General features: G+C 43.5%; 2 protein-coding genes across 2 annotated transcripts in view; one reads left to right on the forward strand and one right to left on the reverse strand.

Moving 5' to 3' along the window:
• Nucleotides 1–11,200, reverse strand: part of ASPN (asporin) — a 33,382-nt gene extending 22,182 nt beyond the window's left edge. The window contains exons 1-2 of the mRNA XM_006161457.3: nt 10,933–11,200; nt 2,755–3,042 (exon numbers count right to left, since the gene is read on the reverse strand). Of these exons, the coding sequence (XP_006161519.1) occupies nt 2,755–3,013 (259 nt within the window). The 5' untranslated portion in view covers nt 3,014–3,042; nt 10,933–11,200. The remainder of the gene's footprint in view (nt 1–2,754; nt 3,043–10,932) is intronic.
• The window catches only part of CENPP (centromere protein P), a 273,851-nt gene that overhangs the window by 148,922 nt on the left and 108,006 nt on the right, over nt 1–16,923 (forward strand). The gene's annotated exons all lie outside the window — the stretch shown is intronic.

Consider the following 16,923-nt stretch of genomic DNA (forward strand, 5'->3'; position numbering starts at 1 on the left):
TTACTAGAGTTTATTCGGAGCTGGATGTTCAGAAGACGCCTGCTCTCTCCATGGGGTAGCTTGACTGTCTCCATGTTTGAGGACAGGTGTGTGCGAAACCATTCTGTCTGATGTGTCCTCCAGGGTCTCACCTGAGAAGCAGGTGGCTGTTGTGGTGTTGGGTGTGGAGGCCAGCTTATAGGATGTCTACACTAAGGGTACGCATCTCCCTATTCACCATCCGACCCAGACCAGCCCAGTTTGCGGAGTCACATTCACCCTGCCATTGATTTACATTGATTTACAATGTACATGAACATTCCCTGGCTCTGCAGACTGACGGGCATGTTTTTTCTCGTCTGGCAGACAGCTTAGTCATAATGCCGTATCTGTCACTCCCTCCCTCACCTCTTCTCACACAAGGGATCCATCTTCGCATGCGTATCTCTCATACCTGCTGTGCTCTACAGCTCTTGCTCCTGTGCTTCCACACTAGGTTCTCAAATATCAGGAGCATCCTGCTCCCTCATTCACATGAATGCCAAGAGTACAGCTTACAGCCTTTTCTTCATCCTACTGTTTCAGTTTCCCACAGCCCTGACTCATGACAGTCCCCCTGCTTTGAGTGTCACACTGTCATTTTGTCACATACTGATAAACTTTATTAAACCCACTGGAGTGGGACATAGTAAGCTTTGGCTCTTGCCATGATTGCCGTGGCATTAAGAAATAAGTCTAAAGCTGTCAGAGACTCCACAGACTCCTGAAGTGATTGCATGGCAGTTGTGTGCCAGGCCTTGCCTTCTGGAGTGCGGGTCTCAGTTGTCCCTCTGGAAATGCCATGCATTTGCAGACATCCCTTCCCCGAGGGGGGACTGAGTGTGCTCTCAAATGCACCTTGATCAGAGCATTAAAAAAAAAAAAAAAGCAACTCAGAATGGCTAAGATTAAAAAAAAAAAAACAAAAAATGGTAAGTGTTGGTGGGGTGTGGTGAAAGAGGAACTCTCTTACACTGCTGGTGGGAATGTAAATTAGTCCAAGCACTGTGGAGAACAATTTGGAGATTCCTCAAAAATCTACAAATAGAACTACCATATGATCCAGCAATCCCATTTCTTGGCATCTACCCAAAGGACAGAAGACTTCCTCGTTGGAAAAGTGCTTGCACATCGATGTTTATTGTGGCACTTTTCACGATTGCTAAGACATGGAATCAACCCAAATGCCCCCGTACGGCTGAATGGATTGAAAAATGGTGGCACATATACTCTATGGAATACTATTCAGCCATTAAGAACAACAAAATCCTAGCTTTTGACAGAAAGTGGAGGAATATGGAAGATTTACTGCTGAGTGAAGCAAGCCAGGCTATGAAGGAGAGACACTTTATGTCCCCACTTAATATACTGAATGTCCACACTCTATAACTGAAACGGACAGGGTAAAGGATGTACAAACAGAAGAGGTGGATGTGAATGCCAGATGTGTTGTGTATGGAGGAGTGGGGCCTGGGGAAGAACATTTGGAGTAGGGATACGAAGACAGCATTGTTGAGACAGGGAGGTAGTGTTATATTTTGATCAACTTGATGGGGAGAAATGTTCACATATTGAAATGATCACCTTGTAAGCTAAATAATGTGATTGAATGTATTTTTAAAATGTAAATAAAAATAAAGAAATAAATAAATAACTCATAATAAATAACTCATAAATAAATTAAAAACTCATAAATAAATAACTCACCTTTTAAAGAGACTTTTTAGTTTGGTCACTTTAGGGAGTTCTAAATCCAAATCATTCAAAACAATAAGGTATTATCTTTAAAATAATTAGATTGGTGGTTTCCTAAACTCTGTAATTCACTCATTTCCTTATTTTGGGCAGATAACTTATTTTATCATAAAATTTTACTGATAAAATTTTATCTTGACTTCTGTGATATGAAACTGTAGTGATGTCCATTTTCTCTGAAGGAAATTAAAATGAATTGCTTTAATTCAGGAAGAGAAGGGAATCCTTTATTTGTAAAATTCCCTTCACTTTCCTCTGATTTTCTATATTTTAAAAATAAATCTTAGTGGGAGCTGACAGGTGGCGTGGAAGTTAAGGCACTGGATCTCACATGGCCACCTCCACAGTTCGAAGCTTGGACCTGGTAACTTGAAAAACATGCTGGGCACATGTATGTGCATGCCCAAAATCTCAAGAGGAGACTGGAGTTAGGAGGGAGTTGTGGCCATTCCCCTGGATGATTTCTCACTTTCCTTCCCTCTGCGTCTCTCTCTCTCTCTCTCTGGCAAGAGCACACACCCTACAGTGAAATAAATAATTTGGATGTAATTTGGAGTTTATTTTACTTTTTTAAAAAGTTAAATTATTTATTTATTTATTTATTTTTATAGTCATGGAGTGTTTTGGGTTTTTGAGGGGTTTTTGCTATAGGGCACATGCACTCGCCAGAAAGACAGAGAGACAGAGAGATAGAAAGCGAGAAATCACCCCCTGGGGGGGATGGCCATGCCACAATCCCTTTTCCTCCATTTTCCTCTCGGGATCTTGGGCACGCACGCACACACACCCTGCGTGAGTTTAAGCCTCTGGGTCTGGGACTCGAACCACAGTCGACTACATGGGAATCCAGTGACATAGCCATTATGCTAACTGCTGGTCCCACCATCATAGAGTATTTTTAACATTTCACTAAGGACTTTCCCATCTTTCTGATTTTGTCAGAATGTTATTCTTCAGCACAAAGTTGATGTACATTCTTACCTAGATCAGAACAATGCACAACTCTTGAGTAGCACTGACATCCAAACGGGCATGTTGGAAAAAGGTCGAATGGGAAGAAGGGATTCCTTGGCTCTCTGGTTGGAAAGAGAGAATTGTCGTCTTCGTCGTCATCATCGTTGTCGTCGTCTGTGTCTTCCATATCCCTCAGCATCATGCTCTTCACCGCCAAGTGTGAAGGGCTAAGCAAGGGTTTGGCAGAGCACAAGGCCACCAACAGGAGGAGCACATACTCCTTCATGCTGTCTCACACAGAGGGCAGGCCTAGGACTGAGCAGACATTGAGCATCAGGCTATGGTTTAAACACCCTTCCCTTGCTCAGTGCTGGCCCGAGTACAGGGCGATGGCATCTTATCCATTGCTAGCCAGTGTGAGAGCGGATTCATGAGAACTTTTTGGAAAGCGGTTTGGCAGTATACATGAGAGTTTTCATCCCATATGACTGTTTGGAATCTAGACTCAGGAAATAATTCTAAATTAGGTATGGTAATCTGGTTTTGTTTCTTAAAACACTGATTTGTTTTCTGATGATGAAATTCATACGTGTTGTCCATTATAAAGATCAAAGAGGAAAAAAAAAAAGAAACAGCTTTATTTACTTCAAATGAACGTCCTCGGCATCCCCTCTACTACCTGGGAAGTTTTCCGTGGCTGGTTTCTCTCCCTCCTCTGCCCCCAGCCTTGTTCTTGTCATTGGTTTCTTTTTCCGCAATGTATCAGGATCCTTTCCTTCTAATCTGTCCCACTGTCTAACACCTGATCCAAACATCTGATGTCCACACTCTTCTTTCTTACTCATCTGTTCACTGAGTTCTGTTGTTTGCTTGATTGTTTTAGGTGGAGGCTGGGTTATTTTTGGTTATATTCTCTAAAGCTTGCACAAAGCTGCAAAATGTAATTGGAACCTTCAGAGCATAGATTCTGTGTTGCTGTCTGATGGCTAAGACTTCCACATGTGCATTTACACGTCAGTTTCTTAAGGTGAACTGCGTTCTGAAGAGGTTTCACAAGTTAGAAATATTATGAAACAGTCCAGAACAGAGCAATTCCAAAGATGCTGGTTGGTGAGATCAAGTCCTGGCAGGAGGGCAACCAGTCACCACCACAGCAAAGTACTCCACAGGATGCCCCTTGGCCACTGTCACCTACCAGTGCCTGGGCCTGCTATGCCCAAGGCTAGACAGTGACTGAGATGCAGAAGGCCTCCGGAGTTAGATTGGCCAGCCTCAGGAAGACCTATCCCCAAATTCTGTCATCTTTCCCTCTGGCTACAGTTTTTCAGAACCCAGAAATCAGCTTTAACATCTCTTCACAGGGTTACCTTTTCCTGGACTTAGGAATCAGAAATGAATTTGTTAATTATAATTTTTATCTATGGTATGTCATTTTTAAGCAGAGGCAGTTTAGAAAATCTGGACATCAGCAGATGGCATGGTGGTTAAGGCTCTGAACACTCCCACATAGCTGCCCACGGTTCGAGTCCTGGACTTGATGGCATGCTTTCTTACTTTCCCTCTCTCCGTCTCTCTCTCTCATGTCTCTCTCTGGTCAAATTTTTAAAATGTATTTATTATGTATCCATTTATTTATTATGATTAAATTAAATTAAATATTTAAGAAAAAATACTCTGCCCTGCCCAGCCATAGTGGTATGAACAACTAAAACTCTAGGCTTGAAAGGCTAGAACGACACGGGGGGCTCAGGTCCAGTTTCCAGCACCTGTCATCCCAGCAGCTCTGGAAGCTGAGGCTGCTGAGCCATGAGCTTAAGACTGGCCTGACAACACAGTGAGAGTGACAGAGGAGCCGGACACGACGGTTCCTGTAACCCTCCCTACCCCCTGAAAAGAAAAGAGAAAGCCCTATCATCATTATCAACCTGATGGTTACATTATTTAATTCTTTGTATGTGCAAAACAAAAAACCTAAATGATGCAAAGAGCATGGGTTCACGGAAAGCCAGATGGCACCGCCAGGTCTGTGTGTTCTCCCTGGGACACTGAATGTGCCAGAAAAGAGTTCACAGGCGTATCGGGACCAGCAAAAGATTCTTTATTTTATCGGGCCTATTCTGAATCCCATTTTACAAGCAGGCTTTATTTGCACTACTTTACAAATGTGTGAATTCAGAACTTGCTCTGAACTTACCCCTCCTGTTAAAGAGCAGGAAATGGGGCACAGAGTGCTGAAGTAACTGCCTCAGGCCACTTACCCAGAGGAGGTGGAGTGGAGCCAGGGCCTTGTGTCCTGGCTGCCCCTTCTACTCTCAGGGCTGTAACTGGCATGAGAAGACAGTTCTGTCCTCCAGAAGCCCAGTGACTCCACAGGCAACCCGTCACCTCTTAGCCACAGCAGCTGGCCTGTGTGCGTTTGTGCAGAAAGGGCACCTGCGTACTGGGAGCGGGCGGGCAGAGGAGAACAGCCGCATGGTGCACTTCGTGCATTGCTGGGCGAGGGACTGCACCAGCCATGCAGCCTTCAGCGACTCTTTTTGGACAGCCCTGGATGAGAACTAGCTGTGAGCAGCTGTGGCTGTGGGTAGCCCACCATGAGCAAGGTGGCGCTCCGTTTTTCAGCAGTCCTGGAAATCTTGGCGTGCGGTCCTAGTGAAGGGCACCCGGCTTGTCTCAGCATCACATTGCCCCAGTACGTCGTGTGGCTGCTGGGCTCCCTGCCTGGCTTTGACTTAGCTGTCTGACTTCAGGCTTGTGGTCCCTGGCTTCTGAATGCTCTGTTCCCAGCTTCACCTCAACCTCCAAAACCCTCCTTCCCCAGGAAATTCAGCTCTTTGTCTATAGCTAAAGCAAAGCCTGTCCCCAATTCCAGTTTTGTTTTATTTTTTAAATTTGCTATAGGGTATGTGCACTCACTAGAGAGAGACAGAGAAAGAGAGAGAGGACCCTCACCTCTTTCCCCCTTCCAGGACATGGGCAGTCGAGCATGTCGGCTCCAGCTACCTTAACATCCATGTCAGTAGCTGGCCCTCCAGTTTATTCTTTAATGTTCTAACACTACAGCTTGATCTTCTAGGGGCATAGCTGCTCTTGACCTTATCTGACCTTGTCAACAATATGCTGTCAAATAGCAGTATCCTTTGAGGTCCTCTTCTCTGACTCTGAGGTAGGTGGAGTTACTCAGTGGGTATTTGTCATCCACTGTGCTCCAGGCAGGGTCAGGATGCTGATGGCCAGAGCAGAACACGCCGCCCTCCCTGTCCTTTTCGCTCCTACACTTTGTTACTAAAGAAACCACAGCTTCTAATCAACTGCTGCCCCAGCCAGCATGTTTTTTTTTTTTTCTTTTTTTTTTTTTTTTTGAGAGGTTTTTCCTATAGGGCACATGCGCTCACCAGAAAGACAGAGATGCAGAAAGCAAGAAATCTCCCCCCCGGGGGTATTGCCACGCCACGATCTCTTCTCCTCTATTCTCTCGGGATCTTGGGCACACACACACATACACGCCTGGTGTGAGTTTAAGCCACCGGGTCTAGGACTCGAACCATAGTCGACCACGTGGGAGTACAGCGACATAGCCATTACACCAACTGCTAGTCCAACGATGAGCTATTGTTAAAGTCAACACTTGAATGTCAGTTGCATTGATAGAAAAGCTAAAAAGTGTCTAAATTAGTAAATAGAACAGCAGATAGGCCATGTTGACTGCATACACTGTGGCTGAGGCTTGGGTGCATGGTCCGATTCTCCACTACGTGTCTGTCTGTTCCTTGTAACTGCCATTTCACTATTGAAAACCAGCAGGGCTAGGCATCTATTAAAACCTTCTGCATTTGAAGGAAAGGTTGAAGCAGTTTATAAACCTACTACAGAGGACAGTGAATGGGACACCTCTCGGTCTGCCAACACAGTGCTCTCTGCTTCAGTCTTCAGCTTGCCTTTGTCTCTACCTCTTCTGCCACACGGGACCGACATCCCAGCCCGTCCGATTAAAGGATCCCATACATATGCTGTCAATGAACACACCCACCTAGGAAATTATTTGGATGTTCATAGTTTCTTGACATCTAACCCCCTCTGCTCTGGTTTATAGGAGGTAAAAATTTTAGTGGAATTATTTCTTAAATTGATTTGTTGTTTTAGTGTTTCCTAATGGAAACTCTGAACAATATGAGCTTTGGGTTCCCAGTCCACCAAAAAAATCTGTTGATCACATAATGTACTGAAATATAGAACTAAAAAAAAAACTGCTATGTGACTTGTTGAAATGTATAACAGAAGAGCTGTGCGGGAGATCCAAGAACACATCTGGGTTTTCCTTGTGGCCTGGCAGCAGGAGTGGGGACTGCCTGCACTCCTTGCATACCATGTGCTGGTTTTCCTGAGTCTTTCAGCTTCATGCCAAAGTCAGTCTGTCTCAAGGACCTCAGCTCTGAGAGGCTCCCCAGTGCTGGGTGGAGGTTTGCGGTGTGGAACATGAGCAGAGGAGGAGGCAGATTTGGGAGCTAAGAGGATACCAAGAAGGTGCACAAGGCAGAAAAGCAGGAGGGACAAACTGATGACAGGCTCGCTTCCCATAGTGCCAAGAGAGACATCCACCAGACTCCCTCCCTTTCCTTCTCTCCTTTCATAGACTGATAAATTCCATGAACCCCTCCCTGCCTATAATTAAAATTAAAGTAAAGTGAAAATATGGAATGGAGACTTCTGCTGCTAGTTGCAGCAGGCAGTCACGGTAGCTGCAGTAGTTGGGAAAGTTTCCAGTTGCCAATGGGTGGAAGCACCACCAGTCTGCAGTAGGGGCTGCTCCCTGATGTGAGAGACATGGAGCCCTGTGGAAACAGAGACTCATCCAGTGATGCAGGTTCCAGAACATTCTGGCCTAGGGAGCTGACCCCTTGTGCTTGAGTAGGGTCAGCAATAGGACTCAAGTCATCGTTCACTGTTACCCACCCAGGGCTATAAGAAGTCTTTCAGCCGAGACCAAAAGTGCTTTCTGATGAGTTCCCTGTGCTATTTCTGTCTTCTGTTAGCCATATAAGATTACTCTTGTGTTTTTGCATGTTTTTATCCTGGTTGCTTACAAATGTCATGCCAACCGGAATTCACCATTGAAACTCATCTAATGTTGCTGAGCTTCTCCCACAGCTTGGGAAGTACAAGGGACTTGAGGGCCCACACCTCTCCCTGTTTTGGCTGTGTGATCGTTGACCAGTAGGCAAATACGGCAATGTCTGGAAGGGAACTCTGCATAGCAGTGGGTTTGTTTGTTTGTTTGTTTGTTTTTCTATTATTCAGAAAAAAGATAGAGTAGTATTTATTTGAAATGATGTGACCTTTAGTTCATTTTATTTTACTTTTTTTTTTTAGAGAGAGATTTTTACTATAGGGTACATGTGCTCACCAGAAAGACAGAGAGACAGAAAGCAAGAAATCAACCCCTAGGGGAGATGGCCATGCCGCAGACCCCTTTCCTTTATTCTCCTCGGGATTTTGGGCATGCACGCACACTGTCCAGTGTGAGGGTTTTTTGTTTTTATTTTTTGTTTTTGTTTTTGGTTTTTTTTCCAGTGTGAGTTTTAAGCCTAGGTCTTAAAACTGGGTCTGGGACTCAAACCGTGGTCAGCTACATGTAAGTCCAGTGATGTAACCATTAGGTCATCTTCTGGTCCCTAGTTCATTTTATTTTAAAATTGAGCTTACTAATATAAGGATTTTTTTCTTTTTAGGTTTTTGCCATAGGACACATGTGTTTGTCAGAGAGAAACAGAGAGAGAGAGGGAGAAAGAGAGAGAGAGGGAGAAAGAGAGAGAGAGGGAGGGAGGGAGGGAAGGAGGGTGACCATGCCCCAAAGGGGTGCGAGAGAAAGTGAGAAATCACCCACTGCGGTCCCTTCTCTGTTCTCCTCCTGAGATTTTGGGCATGAATGCACATGTGCCTGGTGTGATCCTTAAGCTACCAGCTCCATGAGTGAGTCTAGCACCTTAGCCACCACACCATAGTTTAAGCTTTATTTTATTAGTTTTGGCAACATTTACATTGAGCTATTTTTAAAACTTTTAAAAATATATTCTTAGGAAGAATCAGTATTTCCCTGACTTAGACCAGTCTTGGCATGTTTCCACTAAAGCCTTGGGTTTTAGTGGTAAGTTTCTCAAAATGAGAATACTACTGGGAATTATTGCTGCAACACTGAAGCTGTTACAGATAAGTCATCACAAGTTAGAGCTGGAGACGCCTTTAGGGTTTCTTTTCCCAGAGAAAGAAACTGAATATGAGATGTCCAGAGCCACTGGGGCGGTAAAGAGGGCCAGTCTCTCCCACAGGCTTTCCACCCTGCTGCACGGCCTTCCTCCAGTGGTTTTAACCTCATAGTTACCTCCAGACAGCAAACAGACTTTCTTTCACCACGGACAAGGTGGGGTTTGACCAGGTTCTCCAAAGGGACCATAGCAAGACTGGAAATAGCTGAGAAGTGTACACACTTCCCTTTTCCCACTTAACTGATTCACAAACAGAATGGAAAATATATCTAAGTGAAATGGTATTTCCTCCCAGTCACTATTATTAGATAATAAGTCACTGTACTTTTAAATCCCCATATTTAAAGTCTCCTTGGCAGCTTTTCCCCTTGGCTTAAACAGTGCTTCAGTGCAAAGGCACCAGCAGTCACTTCCAGTAAGTAAGCGTGATGTGCCATCTGCTCCTACCTCTGGAAGGGATCTAAGCTCAGTGCAGGTGCTAGCGAGGCTCAGCGCAGCTGCCAGTCAGACGCTAACAAGTGGGAAGGCCCCGCCCGCCTCACAGGGCTGTCTGTTCATGGATATGGAGAGTTTTAAGAACACTTCTCTCGAAGATAAAATTATTTTTTCCCTTAGAAGCACAAATAGTACAAATCGCATTCTCATTAAAGAATTTCTGACTGCTTTCCCTTTTATACCAGTTTTCTCATCAGTTTCTCAATATGTCTAGTGACCTAGCTGCAGTCTTAAAAAATAAATAAATAAATTTCTACCTCTCTATGTTCCTGCAGTGCCTTAAGGCTTGTGCCTGTAAAGTCATAAAGTGAATCTGTTCATTTCAGGCCAGAGCTCAGACCCGGGAGTATATGTTTTACTGCACTAGCTGTAGCACAAGACTGCCTGCCTTTCCTCCCTTCTTTCCACTACTGCCCTGTACTGCCTGCTGCCAGAACAAACTAGAAACAGTAAGATGCTTCACATGTGTGTGGGCTTATGATTTATTTTTCTGTCTTTCCTTTTTTTTTTTTAACAACCCAGTGATTCTTGGTAATATTTAAAAACAACAACCTTATTTTTAGAGACATATAAACCCCTCAGGTTCTTCATGACTCAGCCCTACACCATGTGGCCGTGTTCCCTGGCTGCCACACCTCTGAACAGATTAACATGAAAGAATGCTGTGCTCCATGTAGATTACAAGGGTGTGGAATATCAGATACATTGTTTAATTTTCTTAATCCAAGATTTAATAAAAAATTTCCCTTGGGAGTGGACAAAGGAAATCTTGCCTGTGTTAAACTCAGACTGGAGGGATTTTATGAAAAGCGGTCCCTAATATTTCATGTCAGTACAGAGCTGGTTAAGCTATTGCTGATAAGTACTCTTTCTTGGAGTTACATAGATTTCAATTTTAACTATTCAGTGCCATTTCGTTACTTAAGAATACGGAAGATATTTACCAAGGAAAAATGTGGAAATTCCAATTTGTAAGTAAAAATGACATTTTAATAACTCAGACATTTAAAAACACAGAAAATACAGTTTTACATTTAGAAGTAAATTTTTACTGCCTAATTTATCTGTGATATCCTCAAACATTAGCATCATTAATTTACTAAAGTAATGTTATTTTTCCTAAAATAAGATATAAGATGTTTATTTAAGTAATTTTGAAATTAGTCTTATTAATGTTTATGGTAAAGCTTAATGACAGGTTTTCACTTAACTGTAAAAAAAAAACACATAATTATATTTAAAAGAATCTCATTATATAAAATACATAAAACTATAACTTTAGGTACAAATTTAGGTTTGTATTTAAATGGTGATTTTTAAGAAATTAAGGAGATGAGCTTTAAACACTGTCGTATTGTTTATGAGCAGTTGTTAGTAACATCGATGTCTCCGTGGTGCTGACCAAGTATCCATACACCGGGCATGCAGAACAAGCAGGGGAACATACCTTGTCAGAAGAGAGCAGTCCTCTTGAGAATAGAGTGTATCCACTATGTATGGCTTATCTATAAAGTAAAAGTTCTCAAGCACTATTTAAGAAGAAAGGATAAGATGTTAGACTGAAAAAGAAAAGACACCCCCAGCACAGCCCCTGGTGTAGCTGTGCCCTGTGTGATGCAGGAGTAAACTGCCCCCACAGATTAGTCCATGTTAGTGCTGAGGAGCAAGATTCAAACTTGTTACTGCTCATATGTTTTCCATCACTGTTTGTATCGTCGCCAAGACTTCTAGCTAAACTCTAGACGTCTACTGGAAGATTCTGAAGAAAAAAAAGAGAGAGTTTAATAATACATGGCAACTGGCCATTGAAAGTGCAGTCAGAGTCATTTAAGAAATGCCTGATTTGAAAACTACTTTATGAAACTTTTCAGTGATTGGATGCTCATAAATTACAGTTTCAAAAGTTACCGACCAGGGTAGACGAATGTATTTATCAGTTAGAGTAAAGAATGCGGTGTGGTGGACTACAACCCCACTCAGATTGGCCTGAGTGGGAGCCAGGCTTTTGTTTTCTTCTATGACAGAGCTCCAGCAGAGAGCAGTTCTCAGGTTTTTACACAAAGGGCTTAGCCCTGCCATGGGCACATGGGGAGATGCAGATAAGGCTCCAGCAGCTACTGCCCGGCCCCAGCACAAATGGCATGGTACAGACACACGTGTGTCCAGGCAACACCCTCTTGGGATCCACACGACTTTGTCTTTTCAAGAGAGTATCAGCTATGGCCTAGTGGGCATTTATGGCTACTGAGAACAAGGAAGATGACATTCTCTAAAAAGAAGATCATCACATACTTCCCCTTTTCCACTCACCCCTCGAGATTGCCCAGTTCCCATATCAAAGAAGACATAATCCTTCTGTAGAGGATATCTCCTAACTATGACGACGCTCCCTGGTTTAGGTGACCCCTCTAGGTCCTTCTGATTGCCGTGCATAAGGCTGGACTGTGAGTCAGCAAAACCCATTCTGTCCTGGCACAAAGTAGCTTTATTCCCCATCTCCAGAGAAGCAGCACAAATGCTTTGAAGTGAGGAGTCCAGCCTTCGAGAGAGAGGATGGCTGTGTGTCACACAGGCAGGGCTACCACCATAGGCTCAACCTCCTTGGGCCTCTAGTCCAAAGGTCACAGACAGCCCTCAGCCATGCACAGGTCCCACCCCAGCAGCCCCAGCCCTCCTGTTTGGGTTAGAATGCTCATTTCTCATTTTTGTAATTACATTGTAGTTTGAATGTGTCTGTTAACTTGATGCATGGAGCACTTCCTGAAAGTATGAGTTGTGTTTTTTTAATCTTTGTGTCCAGAGCACCCAGCTCGCCTGAATTCCTTCAGAGCACAGTTGTAAACAGGAAGCCTGTGGGTGATGTTCAGTTTGTCCTGCACAATGTTTTGTTTTTTTAACTTCTTGTTGAATTGTGTATTACACAGAAAATACATCCTAATGGTAGAGCTCAGTTAATTTTCACAGACTGATTTCTGATCAGGAGATCCCAAGACTTTGGATCTCTCTTCAGCTTCCTTATGGATTATGACTTTAATACCCTTGGTTATTTCCTGAACCTTATAGATTAAATAAATGGACTCATCCTGTTTGTTCTCCTTTATGTCTAACCTTTTTTCATTCAGCACTGTGTTTTTTGAGATCCATCCTTGTCACTATGGTGAGCAATAGTTCCTTCTCATTACTGTATGAGATTCTAGTGTGTGAATATGTTACAAATTATTTACATATCCAGCTGGGATCATTGCCTTCTGGAGAGCTATTATGAGCATCGTTTATCATTTGGGGATTACATGCAGTGTTTTGTTAGGTGGAATTACACTATTTACAGATTGTAGCATTTTGACCTCTCTTGCATAATGAAGTTTGCCAAGGCTTGGTATCTATTTTTGCTGTCTGGAGCCCCTTGACCTTAGTCACAAAGTCTGCATGGCCTTCTGGATGCAATGTTGCCCCCTCTGTGTAGATGGGTGGGAGGCAGTTCCTATACCACTGTGTTTCTATAGGCATGTTGCAGCTACTTTTATCCTCTCTCCACTGTGAGCTTTAAGCTAGTCTTCCTGGGACATCTTGCTTTGGACTTTGGTCAGAGGACTTGCAGAAAGAAATAGGCTTTGGAATAAAAATGTAGGTGGGAGTGGTGTCTCTGACTTCTTCACGCTATTCTGCAGATAACGTGGTAGAGGATGGGCCCAGGCCCAGCCCTCAGAGTCTTGAGGCTGTGGTGTCACCTCACATCTGCCAGAGAGGGTACAACAGGCATGAACATGCCACCTGGGATAAAAACTGGACATTCCTGTACCCTCCTCCAGGTTGTTATTGCCAAACACGGCAGCACACCTCCCTCTTCCCTGACATGTACTATGAGGAGAACGTCTTCTGGTTTGGTTTCTATGGGGATACTGTGCATAGGACCAAATTCTTTTCTGCATGTCTATTAGTTGTTTGTTACTTTTATTGTTTGATTGTTACCTGGTTGGGCTTTTTTCAGAACGTTGAAGAACTACCATTGTAATCATACCTTTGAGAGTCCTGAAAAAAATTGCAGTTATTATGATGCAAACAAGATAAGTTACAAAACTGAGCAAGTAATAGTCTCGGTGCTGAGAGTTTATAAACAGAAATGTAGATTGTCACAAAATGAACTTCAGTGCAAATTTGTTTTTATTTTTGTCCCTCTATAATCCAACCATTGTGAAAATAAATATATATTTTTTTTAATTTAAGAGAGGTTTTTGTTTCAGTTTTTGGTTTTTATGGGGTTTTTGGGGGGGGTTGGTTTTGGGGTTTTTTTTTGCTAAAGGGTGCATGTGCTCACCAGAGAGAAAGCAAGACAGAAAGTGAGAAACCATCCCCAATGGGAGATGGCCACACCACAATCCATTCTCCATTCTCACGGGATCTTGGGCATGCATGCACATGTGCCTGGTGTGAGTTTGAAACCTCCAGGTCCAGGACTCAAACCGTAGTCAACTATATGGGAGTTGAGCTACATAACCATTACACCATCTGCTGGTCCCAAAATAAAAATAAATTTCTAAGCCAAGCTCACATGTGATTCTAAGATTCCCTCCAGATCATCTCCTGGTATAGCACAGAAAAGGACCTTATGAATCATCTCATGCAAATTAATGTGGGGTGGATGAGGTGGGAGCTGTAGGAGCCGCATGTGGAGAGGTAGACAGTAGGGCACACACAGAAGTCAAGTGATTCGTGTTACTGTGTTTGTTAGCCAGTAGCCACTGCCCCTTGCCTTCTAAGAGAGATGGAGTGGATTGCATGATGTTCTCATGTAGTTGTAGCAACAGCAAGGAGGACTGTCCGGGCGGACAGTCACTCACTCAACAGAGGATACAGCTGGCATCTGGGGAGCCCTCACTGTTGGGTGACCAAGAAGCTGTGAGTGAGTGTGCAAATACCTAGTACAAGAATGTTCCAGGCCACTGGGCCAAACCTGTAGTGCAGTGGTTAACTATTGTCCATAGAGAGATAGGTTCCACAGCAACCATCCATGCTTCAAGTCCCAGCCCTGATGGGATGGAGAAATGGAGGTTAAAGGATTGTGACATGACCACATCCCATTAGGGGTGCTTTCTCTTTCTCTCTTTCTCTCTCTCTCTTAGTGAGCACACATATACTCTGGCAATTAAAAAAAAATTAAAAGAAAAATAATGTTCTAGGCAAAGGAATCCTAGGATGTAATGTGCATAATACAGAGTTTTTCATTTAGTAGACACAAAAGCTTCTGTGAGGGAACAGATGATTAAGATTTCAAGGCAGTCTAATATTCAAATGTACCTCACTAGAGACTAGGCACTTTTGTTTATAGAATTTACTTTTTACGGTAGATTATAACTTACGGGTAGTGCTTAGTCTGCAGATATGTTTGGAGCATATGGCATTTTTAAAAACTGGGATATGTTATATCACAGACCAGATTTGTAGCATATTATAGCTTGGACATTGTTTTGTCTCCCCAAGGGTCATGTTACAGTATTTGCTCTTAGTGGGCAGTGGTGGGATCGTGGTGATGGCTCACGGAACTGCTTGTCTCATGAGAGAACCGCATGAGTTCTAGCTCTAGTGAGAACGGATTCATTTTTGCTATAAAAGAAAAGGATACACACAGCTTCCCCTAGGCACGTGTCCCACCTACTCTGCCCCCATCGGATACAGCAGTGTGGGCCTGAGGCCTTGGACTTTGCAGCAGTTAAACCAACTTGTATTTTCATAGTTCACCCGGTCCCGGGTGTGATTATAAGCTTCGCAGTAACTAAGACACAGCATACCTTGAAGAATCCAACCTGGGAGAGCCAGTGCTTTTGCCTGGCAGCTTCATAGGGCAGGACATGCCTGCCCTGGTTCTCTGCACTCTGACTTGCCAGCCTCCTCCTCACCACCTGCCATGCACAGAGTTGCTCTGCCGCCCCACAGCCCTGGCTTGCCCTCATCTTCCTACTTGGATCCCAGTTCAGAAAACGGAATTAACGCATAATTGTCAGGTAAAGTGAATTCAGCTAAATATATGAAAAGCGACGGATTTGCCCAGTTTATTATAGTGTGTAGATGTCAAATCTTTTTAAGAAATGTCTCAAAAGTCAGTTTGCTTTGTGTGGTAGTTCTGTTTTAAATCAATTTCCCAGTTTTTTCCACTGAGAGACGCTGAGAGCAGTGAGCACCCTTAGCTTCCAGATTTGTGTTTCCAAATACCGTTTTCCACTAGAAGACACCAGTGCACCCTGAAGAAATGGCCAGGAAAAGTGTAAGATGTGCCCAGATAGCCCGTCCTGCCAAGAAGTGCCAGAGCCCAGAAGTTCCCGAGGCCTCAGAAAGAAGCTGTACGTAAGCCACCAGCAAGGGGCAGTCTGAGCACCTCAAAAACAGTAAGACGGCAGTAGACAACAGAGAAAAGAGGGGTAGAGGGGCGGGTCGTCCTTATATCATTAAAGAATGAATACGGGAGGAGTAACAGGAAGTCACCACTGTGAAGTCTCCAGAGTAATCATCAACCCAGTCAGGGATGATCAATGGAAGCCAGAATCCTCAAGTTTACCGAATGGCAGCATATCCATAGCAAAAGACCGCCACCTTAACAGGTGTCTTGACATCCCCAGACATGGGACAAGCTGGCATTTTCTGTGCCTTCTCATGTAATACAAAAGGAAGTACGTAACATCACCTGTGTAGGATCCTTAGTAAACATGTTTTATCTAGATCAGATTATAAGGAAACCATCAGAAAGATGCAGATGAAGGGACATTCTACAGAGCTGGTTTGGACCCTTCTGGAGTGAACATGTGAAAGATAGTGAGAGCCACTCTTCTAGCTTAGGAGAGAATAATTTGTCAGTGTGAACGCAAATTCGATCTTGAACTTCACATGTGGAAACATAGGACATTACAATTTTTTAAAAATTTGCTGTAGGGCATGTACACTCACCAGAGAGAGAGAGAGAAAGATGAAGAGGGACAGTAAGAAAGCACTCCCATCCCCAGGGGGGGATGGCCATGCTCCTCCAATCTTCTTATCATTTTGGGTACACACACATACCTGGCATGTTTCTCAAGCCTTCATGTCTGGCACTCAAACCACACTGTGAGTGGTAGAAGATCCAACTGCCCTAACCACTGTGCCACTGGCTGGCCCAACATAGGACATTATTAAGACAGTTACGACCTCAGTGTGAACTGTGGGTTCCATCATACTAAATCAGTGTTAGTGTCTCGGGTTTGTGTAATGTGGACAAATGATAATTGTCTCATAGTTACATGAGAAAATTTCCTTGATAATTATTTCGAAGTTATGTAAGAAAGTGTCCTTGTTTCCTTGTCTTTTCTCTTCTTCATACTGAATTGAAGTATTAGATAAAGTATTGGAATGTCTGCAGTATGTTCAAACAGCAAGACCCTATCTCTCACTGGTGGGTGGGTGGGTGGTGGGT

The sequence above is a fragment of the Tupaia chinensis genome, unplaced genomic scaffold (assembly GCF_000334495.1).
Source record: "Tupaia chinensis unplaced genomic scaffold, TupChi_1.0 Scaffold138619_1, whole genome shotgun sequence".
Classification (NCBI taxonomy): Eukaryota; Metazoa; Chordata; class Mammalia; order Scandentia; family Tupaiidae; genus Tupaia; species Tupaia belangeri.